This window comes from Micromys minutus (genome assembly GCF_963924665.1).
Source record: "Micromys minutus genome assembly, chromosome: 12".
Taxonomy (NCBI): Eukaryota; Metazoa; Chordata; class Mammalia; order Rodentia; family Muridae; genus Micromys; species Micromys minutus.
The window spans coordinates 55,944,808-55,955,927 of NC_137981.1; the positions used below are offsets into that span (position 1 = coordinate 55,944,808).

Sequence of the window (11,120 nt, forward strand, 5' to 3'; positions counted from 1 at the left end):
ATGAAACATGGTGCACACAATGCAGAGAGTACATGTGGTATGTTCAAAACTACAGACATGATCAAGTCACCAGATATTACGTGGTAAGCTCTGTCTGCCATAAACACCTCAGAGCACTATTATTACTTCCCTTAACTGTTGCTCAAGTTTCCACAACTCCCACTTTCAGCTATGTGACCCCCATACAGGGTCATGACAAGAATCTGTGGTCTATTGAGACCATACTGTATGGAACTGTATAAGCCCACTCTGCAAGGCTGGGTCCAATGGCTTTGCTCCTAAGCATCTGCTTTTCCACCCACTGGTACATGAAGAGCTAATGGAGATTTTCTGTGTTGTGATCATAGGGGATATGATATGTATGTCAGGGTTCTCCTGAGGAACATAACTAATAGAATGAATACATATGTATCAAATGTGGGATTTATTGGATTGACTTACATAATGTGGGCTGGACAGTTCAACAGTGGCTATCTGTATGCCCAAAGGGCTGAAACACTGGTAGCTACTTATTCAACAAGAATGGCTGTCTCAGCAACTCTCATCTAGTGCTCAGTCTGGCAGCCAGTTTGCAAGCCTCATCTGACTTTCACAGGTAGGCCCCAATCTGGCAGGCTCCCCCCAGAAGGGAAGCTCATGAAATTAAGATAAGGGACCAAAACCCAAGTGTCCACATGGGGCTGGGTAATCAGGATGAAGGTCAGACCAGCTGTACCAGAAATTCTAAGGATCAAGTCTTCATGGATGAAGTCTTGAGTGAGCTACCACAGAAAGAAAGCGACTCAAGGGGACCCTTCATGACTTCATGTGAGTTCTCAGCACAGCCATTATGACATCGGTAGCCTGGCCAGCTTAGGGAGTCTGAGCCGCCAGCTGGTACCATTCCCTCAGCCTGGCCTCCTAATCTCCAACACACAGCATAGCCAGGGCCATGATCCTGCCCTCCATTCTGCTGCTGATTGTCCACACCCTGGAAGCAAATGTTGGTACGTGGACTCCTCTCCCTCTGGCCAGAGATGCTGACCCAGGCGGGCCAGCCAGGATACCTGTTCTCCTCTCTTCCTTCATCCTATCAATATGTGGTGAGCATTAAGGACAAAGGGGACAGTGGATACAAGCCTTGAGTTAGCTAACAGACGGCAGGAGTTCACTTCCAAGAGCACAGATCTTTTACCCATCCCTTTACGGGCAACTTGTCTGGTCTTGGGAGTTCTGACTTGGAAAAACTAAACTTCTACCTTATCGATAGCAATAAAAAGGGACATACCCAGAGCTTGGGACAGGAATTAGCCAAGTGACTTAAGTTTTTTTTGTTTGTTTGTTTATATTTTTTGTTTTGTTTTTCTATTTCCTTGATAAAGCACTCTGACAGAAGCAACTTAAGGGAGAAAGGATTAACTCTGGCTCACAGTTCAAGCTTATGGCCCATCATGGGTGGAAGTCTAAGTGTTAGGAGCTTGGAGCTGTTGGTCATATCACATCCACAGCCAAAAACCAGAGTGGAGAGTCCATGCTTGGCGCCTGACCCCCACTATCCTCTTACATAATCCAGCTTTAGTTTACAGCTTCAGTGAAAATTAGCCCAAAGCCTGTCCCCAGGGACACAGCATGTCCTGACTTGTACCAGTCTGAGCAACACAGATTTACTTCCTGTGCTCTTCACGGTGCCTCAAAGCACGGCCAGCCTTTGTCCTTGGCCTCCAGTGTAACCTGGGGTCCTGGTAACACCTCTGGCAGAACTGGTCCCTGTGGAGTCCAATGGGAGGGGTCTGTACCGCTGTGGAGCTGCCAACATCACCTGTGGGTTTTGTGTTCTAGCCGCTGCCCCATTAGCATTGTGGGATGCTCTCAGGATTAAGAATGTGGATAGTGGGATTTGTCTGCTAGTCCTGCAGGGACTTTGGTGCAAAATGGGTCCGAGAAATCCTGCAGCTAACCGGGCCTTGAGGATTTTGCTCTGTGCCAAACACTTTGAGGGACACTTCAAACTTTATCACATTTGATCCATAGGCTACACTACAGGGATGGAGTGCTTTCTGCCCTTTTAAGGGGTGAAAGGACAGAGATAAGCAAGGGAAAGTAGTGTTTCCTCGGGTCGTTGGTTAAGACAACTACAAGGCAGGATTTAGGCTCTGCCACCTGCCCAGAATCTATGCCCCCAGCAAGTTCTGCAGTGGCATCAGAGAGAGTGGCCTAGCCAGTCACCTGTCTCTGTGATTATCTTGATGTATTTGTTCCCACACTTACACATACATAGTTTAACAGGATAAAGCATACAAATCTCAAGTATGATGTTTTATTTATATTTTAATTTGGTGTGTATATTGAGTGAGTATGTGTGTGTGTGTGTGTGTGTGTGTGTGTGTAAGTGTCACAGCACACACGTGAAGGTCAGAGAACAGCTTATGAGAGTCAGTTAATGGTACTCAGATGGTCAGGGTTGGCCATGGCTTTCCCCACTGAGACATCAAATCTAATTTTGTTTGTTTGTTTGTTTGAGACAGGTTTTCTCTGCGTAAACTTGTCTGTCCTGGAACTCACTCTATAGACCAGGCTGACCTCAAACTCAGAGATTTGCCTGCCTCTGCCTCCCAAGTTCAAATCTGATTCTTATCCTGATCTTTTCATTCAAGTTTATATCTTGAGAACCTCCCAGTGAGTCTCATGTTTATAGCTGGAAAATAGTTCAAAGCGCAGCTGCCATGACCCCAGCTTTTCTTCTGTCTGCTGCTGTTAAGAATCCTATTGCGGGGGACATCTTCCAATATGCTGATTTCCCCCTTTAAGATGGTTCTAGCATAGAATCCATCAGCCAGCCAATAGAGTCTCCAGGTTGTTGAGTTCCTCTCTAGGGCAGGCACAGTTCCATCCTCAGGACACAGCATCTCCAAGGCAAACATGCTGCTTTCTCCACCTGGAGCTGGAATTCTGGGGTTGGCAGTAGGATGACAAAAGCACTCTGCAACTAGCCGATGTCACCTTAAATGGAGACACCTAAGGCCATATAGACAATGAGGCATGGCCAGGGCTGGGACCAGGTTAGGGAGGTTTCACTTGAAGAAATGATTCAAAGGGGGGAAGGAGAGAGAAAGAGAGAGAGAGAGAGAGAGAGAGAGAGAGAGAGAGAGAGAGAGAGAGACAGAGACAGAGACAGAGACAGAGAAAAGATAGATAGATAGATAGATAGATAGATAGAGCAAACAGGTAGTCTAGAACATTCTAGGCACAGAGTCCTGAGAAGCAGGACCAAAGGCTCTGACCAGGCTGTATGACCTGTGTCTGGGACAGCATTGGCTCAGTGAGTCTGTTTCTATGGCACCTGTAACAGTGCCGGTCACAAGCTGAGCACCGAGAGTGTGTCTGGTGAACAAAAAAAAAGTTTCAAGGCTAAAAGCCCCAAAGAAAATATTTATGACAGTTTATAGGTTTGCGACATACATTGCTAAATCTCAACTTTCTATGACAGAGCAGCAGCTGCAGTCTTTGTCACCAGTTTCCCAGGGACATAGCCATTCTACACGGACCACACAGCAATGATAAAGGCGTCTGGTGGATTCTGGCATTTTCCATGGACCCTCGGGGTTCTGAGCACCTCTTTGTTCCCTGGGGCATCAGTAGCATCTGCACAGCTGAAGTGGTTTAAGCCACAACAATTTTTTTCTCACTGGTCTGTAGGGTAGAAACGCAACGTGGGTGATCTGAGGGTGAAGGCAAGGGTGGACAGGAAAGACCATGCCCTGTGTGCACGTTGGAGGCCGACTGTCACTGTTCCTTCTCTGGCACTGAATGGCTTGCCTGGGTCTTTGCTTCCTTCCTTTGGGTCAGCACTGTTGTAATATCTTTCTGAGGGTTTTAATTCTCTCTCTCTCTCTCTCTCTCTCTCTCTCTCTCTCTCTCTCTCTCTCTCTCACACACACACACACACACACACATACATACACACACCCTGTAACTGACCAGGTAGGTAAGGCTTTCTAGCCAGTCAACCTTCAGTGTTGTATTTATTAGCATTGCTTCCTAAGCACTGATCTTACAACCACGCTACCACACCTGGGTTTTGTTTACATGGATTCTGGGGGCTCTGACTCAGGTCCGTGTACTTGAATAGTGAGGGCAATGCCAGCCTAGCCATCTCCCCAGCCCTGCCTCTCTTTTCTTCAGGGCCTTTATGATGACAAGAAGCTCATGCCAGCCACCAGCTATTTGGTAGTTGGCAGATCAATTCCATCCCCCAAATCTCCATTGCTTTTTTTTTAAGGAGAGATATTTGCCAGTCCTGTGACAGTTACTAGACCTGGTGTATACTCTGGCAGTCACACTCAGCCCAGCCATGCAGATGGTCCCGAGCAGGATGAAGACACAGCCAACGCCTTCACCCCACATCCAGAGTCATGGGCTCTTTCCTATCGCAACAGGGAAGCAAGCCTTGGTCTCAGAACATCCCCAAGGATGCGTCCTCCCAAACTATTTACCCAACCTGATCTGCCAGAGGTTGGCTTACTCCCAACCCCGTGGTTTTCCATTTCTGCAGAGTGTGGTGTAAGACCCCTGTATGACAGCAGAACTCGATACTCCAGGATCATAGGAGGGCAGGAGGCTGAGGTGGGTGAGTTTCCATGGCAGGTGAGCATTCAGGAGGGTAACCATCACTTCTGTGGCGGCTCCATTCTCAGTGAGTGGTGGATACTCACCGTGGCCCACTGCTTTTATTCTCAGGAGCTTTCGTAAGTATTGAGGGCCCAGGTTCTCCAAGGGGTGGCATGTACTCAGCTGCACTGGGCTGTGCGAGGGACCCCAGTGCAGTTACCCTCTAGACAGACAGGAATGGCTCTCTTCCCCTCCAGTCAGGAGACTCAGATGCATCTGACAGAGCCGGGGGCTTTGCCCCTGTGTCTCCTAAGACATTTAAGTGGGCCTAGGAGGAGATTATACTTCTTCACATCTGGCTTCCTTGGCTCTCTGTCATCCTCCTTTTCGGTGGCTTATGGGGATTTCTTTGTCCTAAGCCATCAATGAGCACCTAGTATTGGCTTACAATTATCCATATGCAAAGGTCTTTCTTAGGACTTTTCTGATATACTAATTCATTTGCCTCTATAATGACCTTTGGAAGGAGGTAAAATAAATTATTTTGTAGATAGGGAAGGTGAGGTCTGATGAACGTCTATGGCTTGCCCAAGACCATGTCCAATAAACAAATGCAGGAAGGAGAATCTGGCTTTTAACCTCACGTCCTTCGGAACGTTCAGAAAACTGCAGGAAGGGGAGGCATAACCTGTAATCCTAGCTACTCAAAACCTGAAGCAAAAGGAATAGACATTTGAGGCCAGCTTGGGCAACTGGGACATGGTCTCATAATAATAAAATGAAATATAAAATTCAGTGGAATGTGGTGTAACAGTAGGTTGTTTGCCCAACATGTTTAATGTCATGGATTCTATCTGCAGACTCACCATCAGGGGAGGGATTCATCCTAGCAAAATCAAGACTGCTGTAGCCGCTGCTCTTGCAGGAGACTTGGGACTTAGTTAGGATAATTGAGAAGCTCATGGCCGGAGCTAACAGGGTTTGCAACCCATAAGAACAACAATACCAACCAACCAGAGCTCCCAGGGACTAAACCACTATCTAAAGAGTGCACATGGACAGACCCATGGCTCCAGCTGCATATGTAGCAGAGGATGGCCTTGTTGGGCATCAGTGGGAGGAGAAGCCCTTGGTCCTGGCAAGGCATGATACCCCAGTTTAGGGGAATGTAAGGGTGGAGAGGTGGGAAGGGGTGGGTGGGGTAACACCCTCATAGAAGCGGGGGTGGGGGATGGAATAGGAGGTTTATGGAGGGGAAACTGGGAAAGGGAATAACATTTGAAATGTAAATAAAAATATCTAATAAAAATTGCAATTTAGACAATAAGGAACAAGAAGAAAATAAAATAGAAACTATTTTGAAATGAAAACAAAAACAAAAGAAGAAGCTCATGGCCATCTTTTCTAACTGATGCTTTTTTCTGGAAGCTCTACGGGGCCAGTGGAAACTCCAGATGAAACTCTGGTCCTCATTTTTAAATGGTTGGTAGATCTAAGGCCATGAACAGTAGCTGCTGGTGTGTGTGTAACACCACCCTGCTTCTCTGACAACTGGTTTGATCTGCCAAGCGGTCCTCCAGGAGTGTTTGGTTAGGGTTACTGTTGGTGTGTTGAAAAGGCACAACCAAAAGCAACTGGCAGCAGGAGCTGATACAGATGCCATGGAGGAGTGATGCTTTTGGGCTTGCTAGTCCTGCTCTTATATATAACTCAGGGCCACCACCCACACTGGGTTTGGTCCTCCCCCATCAATCCCTAATGAAGAAACTGCCCTACAACCTTGCCTACAGCCATGCGGAGGCATCTTCTTAATTGCAGTTCCCACCTCTCAGATGACTTCAGCTTGGGTCAAGTTTGCAGAAAACTAGCCAGCACAGGAGTGCTCTTCGAAGATCTCAGCATGGAATTCTGCTTCTTGTCTTCTCAACACTAGTGTCAGTCCTGGAAAGCCTAAGGACACAGGTCTACCCTGTGTTTGCCTCTCAGTTAGGGTCTGAGTGTGACCGTTAAGCACAGGCTCATGTGTTTGAGCTCTTGCTCTCTAGGCTGTAGTGCTGTGTGGGGAGGTTGTGGATGGTTCCTCGGCTGGACCTAGATGGAAGGAATAGGTCTTTGGGTGACAGACCTTGGCAACACATTCCACCTCCAGCCACAGTCTCCGTTTTCTCACATTTTATACAGATAAGGACCGTGGTCTTTCTGCATTCTTCAACCCTCTACACTTGAGAAATTGCCCCAGTGGGACAAGTCTTAAAGGCTTCTAGATATTAGCTGTAGAGTTTCTAGTCCCATTAGCTTCTGTTCATTTAAACTTCCTTCCTTCCTTCCTTCCTTCCTTCCTTCCTTCCTTCCTTCCTCCCGTCTCTCTGTCTGGTTCTGTGCCACCAGCCCAACAGAACTCAGAGTCAAAGTGGGGACCAATGACTTGACTACTTCACCCGAGGAACTGCAGGTCACCAACATCATTCGGCACAAAGACTTTAAGCGACACAATATGGACAACGACATCGCCTTGTTGCTGCTGGCCGAGCCCTTGACGTTCAATGAGCTGACGGTGCCCATTTGCATGCCTCTCCAGCCCATCCCTCCCAGCTGGCATGAATGCTGGGTTGCAGGATGGGGCGTAACCAACTCAGGTATGTGACTGTCCAGGCCTTCATGAAAACGGCTGGGACAAAAGCTACAGGATCCGGGGGAGTGGTGACAAAGGGCAAGACAGTGGCAGTGGTGGAATGGCTTTCAGTGGGGGAAATCTCCACACACTGAGCTCTTGGGAGTCTTGGCTTAGCCTTTTTTTGGGTGCCAGAGAGATGCTGTCCTTGAGATGCCAGCTCTGAGTCAATTTCTGGCTGTGGTCAACCAGCACAGAATAGGTTGTGTTTGTGTGTTTATTCAACCAGCACAGTTGTCCAAAGGCCCCTCTCCTCACCCAGTAATGTCTCCTACCTGGTTCTTACAGGCTCTCATAATGCCCAACCCCGGGCTGTGCTTCTGGAGGCACTGGGGGTGTTGCTCAGTCACTCTTAGACATCACTTACTACATGTTAGGCTGTTACGGGGGTGTTGCTCAGTCACTCTTAGACATCACTTACTACATGTTAGGCTGTTACGGGGGTGTTGCTCAGTCACTCTTAGACATCACTTACTACATGTTAGGCTGTTACGGGGGTGTTGCTCAGTCACTCTTAGACATCACTTACTACATGTTAGGCTGTTACGGGGGTGTTGCTCAGTCACTCTTAGACATCACTTACTACATGTTAGGCTGTTACTTGGCCTAAATAGGAAACATAGGTGGAGCAGAATGTGGAAGTAAATCTCCATTGTACTGTCCTCAAAGACACTCCCTGTTCCCAAAGACACCCCACCCATGTGAAACAGTTGGTAGGAGAGAGAAAGGGACCACAGCCCAAGGCTGAAGTGATCTTCAGGCCCATGAAGATGCCTTGTATGAGCTGAGCCTGGATTTGGCTTCTCTCAGCATTTTAGTGGAGGGAGGCAGGTGGCTGCTGGATCCAGACAGTACTTAGAAACGGCGAAGGAAGCAGATGGTGACATACAAGGTTAAACACACTATAAGGGAACCAATTACACATTTCTCTGATCAGAGTTGAGAATCCTGATAATAGAGGCCAAGACGTTGGTTCCTGTCATCCCTTTTATACTAACTACCCTTGTATGTATAAGACAAAAATATCTCCCAGAAACATATGGCAAGAAAGGCTTATTTTGGCTCCTATTTTCAGGGATCTAGTCCATTGTACTCGGGGAGGCAGGGCATAGCAGCTCTAGGCCCAGGGGTAACAGCATAGGGCAGAGCGCACCCACAATGCAGTAGGCCAGGGGAGCAGATAACAGGACAGAACCAGGAACCAAGAATCACCTTCGAAGGCCTGCTCCTAGAGACCTACCTATACCAGTTAGACCCCATGCCCTAAAAGTTCCATGGCTTTCAAAATTAGCTCCATCCACAGAGAACCAAGTGTTCAAACCATGGATTTGCTGTAAGAGGCATTTCAGATGTAAACAATCACCTTCTAAAGAACCAGCCAGGAGCTGGAGAAATGGGTAGGTGGGTAGTCGCTCTTGCAGAGGGTCTGAGTTCAGTTCCCTGATCCTGTGTTGAGAGGTTCACAACTGCCTGTAACTCCAGCCCCAGGGGATCTGATACCCTCTTCTGGCCTCTGTGGGCCCTGACTCTCAGGTGCTTGGGCACTAACAGATATATACACATACATATGTTTTTAAGTTTAAATCTTTTTTAAAAAGACAATATGGGCCATCTATCAATGCTGGAAAACCAAATGATTTTTTTTTTTAAACTGTGCTACAAATGGGTTTTCAGCGGCCCTGTAGGGACGGGGAGGGGAGGGGGTTACTAGATGTGGAGGGCTGTGCTCACATAATAAACTACAGTAATGGGCGGGGCTGGGAAAGCTTGCTTGCCGTGCTTCCTGGGGGGGAGTCAAAGCCTGAGCGTGGTGGAATCGATCTGGAGGGAGCTCTGAATAAGAGGAACACTCACAGGAGGTGGGGCTTAATCAGAAAAGCTTACGTGATGATTGACAGCTCCGGTGTGGGCTGTCTGAAGGCTGTGGAGATCGAGTCTGTGGGGAATACGAAGGAGGATGGTTGTAGGCATTGACAGAGGGTCGGAAGTGGTCTCCAGGCCACCATCATACAGCGTTTTCCGCACAGAGACGGCCGTCTGGTAGTTTGCCCACTGTGCTTTCTCTCACCTCCAGATGACAAGGAGTCTATGAGAACGGACTTGATGAAGGTACCCATGCGCGTTATAGACTGGAAGGAGTGCTCACAGGTGTTTCCAAGTCTCACCTCGAACATGCTGTGTGCTTCATACAATAACGGGAGCTACGATGCCTGCCAGGTAATGAGGGGCAGCAGGCCCTCCCTCAACCTGGAGCCCCTGGGTGTTTCTCTTGTGAGAACACCCCCTCCCCAAACCCCGGGAATAGATTAAGGCCCTAAAGTGTAGGCGCCAGGAAGGGATCAGTCAATAAAGGGCTTGCCATTCCAGCATGAGGACCTAAGTTTGGTCTCCCAAACTCATGTTTAAAAAAAAAAAAAAAAAAGAAAAAGAAAAGCCCAGACCTGGTGGCCTGCACTTGCACAGAGAAGGCAGAGAGAGATTCCTCCAGGCTCTCAGACCAGCCAGCCAACTGGGCAACTTGAGGCTAGTGAGAGACACTATCTCAGAACAAAACAAAAGCAAACAGGCAAACTGAAACCAAAATAAAAAGATCAATAGTAGATAGCAGACTCAACAACTGAGAATTTAGGACTGAAGTTCTTCTCTGGCCTCTGTATGCATTCGAACCCGTGTATACACTTGGACGTATACATTCACATGGACACAGGTTCTGACGGGATTCGGAGTGACCCTGGCTCTGTCAGGCCCACCCAAGACAGCCTACAATTTGCCTACAGAAGATCTCAGGTCTTCGGGGACACTGAGTCAACCCCGTCTTCCACGCATCTCTGCCTCTCCGCCACCAGGATTGCAAACGTAGGCCACCAGGCCTTGGCGTTTTAATGTAGATTCTAGGAGTTGGAGTTGGGTCCTGACGGAGTCATTTCTTTAGCCCTCCTGTACTTCTCTGTCTTTTCCAGAACCTGGTTAAAACAAACAAACAAATAACAACAACAAAAACCCCTCACACCCCTAGTTCACTTTTCCTCCTCCCCGTCTTCTGCACCCTCTTCTGTACCTTCTATTTATCAAGCCCTCCTTCTTTAATCCTGCACACTGCTGGCCTTGTGTCTTGCACCCTATTACTCCACATGCTACCTGTTAGCCGCATATATCTCCCGTGGGGCCGGGTTGGGGTGGTCGCCTTGGTCAGTGCTAATATGATTTATTTAGCGGCCTGGAGTAGGGCAAGTCAATGGATACCTCCTCATGAAAGAGCTGTGCCCAGCCCCTAATGGCAATTTAAAATGGACTTAATATTGAGCTGTGTTCTCTGCCCACAGGGTGACAGTGGGGGACCGCTTGTCTGCAACACAGAGCCTGGCAGTAGGTGGTACCAAGTGGGCATCATCAGCTGGGGCAGGAGCTGTGGAAAACAAGGCTCCCCAGGAATATATACTGTATTGGCAAACTATACCCTGTGGATTGAGAAAATAACCCAGATAGAGGGGAAGCCCCTGGATTTTAAGAGTCAGAGGGTCTCTGTCAAGAATAAAACCAGAAGGAACAACCAGTTCTCCAAGTGCCCAGCCCTGAACTGCCCCCAAAGCTGGCTCCTGCTCTGTCTTCTGTCCTTGGCACTGCTTAGGGCCTTGTCCAACTGGGAATAAAACCAAACAGTCTCTGAGCCCTGGCAGGAGAGTTGGAGTGTGCTTTGGGGCTCGCTACAAGTCTGAGCCGTCACTGAGGACCTGGAGGTGTGGACAGAAGGAGGAGAACCCCAAAGATAGGCTGAGGCCCTGATTCGAGGGCTGAATGCAGATGCAACCAGGTGGGACATACTGCTGACAGGTTGCTTTTGTTGTCACTCTTGGTTACCAGC

General features: G+C 48.2%; 1 protein-coding gene across 1 annotated transcript; it reads left to right on the forward strand.

Moving 5' to 3' along the window:
- Positions 1 to 931: 931 nt before the first annotated feature.
- PRSS55 (serine protease 55) lies at positions 932 to 10,908 on the forward strand (the record flags this gene model as incomplete). The annotated part of the gene is made up of 5 exons (XM_080926767.1): positions 932 to 986; positions 4,532 to 4,724; positions 6,976 to 7,223; positions 9,333 to 9,475; positions 10,582 to 10,908. 5 exons carry the CDS (start codon positions 932 to 934, stop codon positions 10,906 to 10,908), a joined length of 966 nt encoding a protein of 321 aa, XP_080782893.1.
- Positions 10,909 to 11,120: the final 212 nt, after the last annotated feature.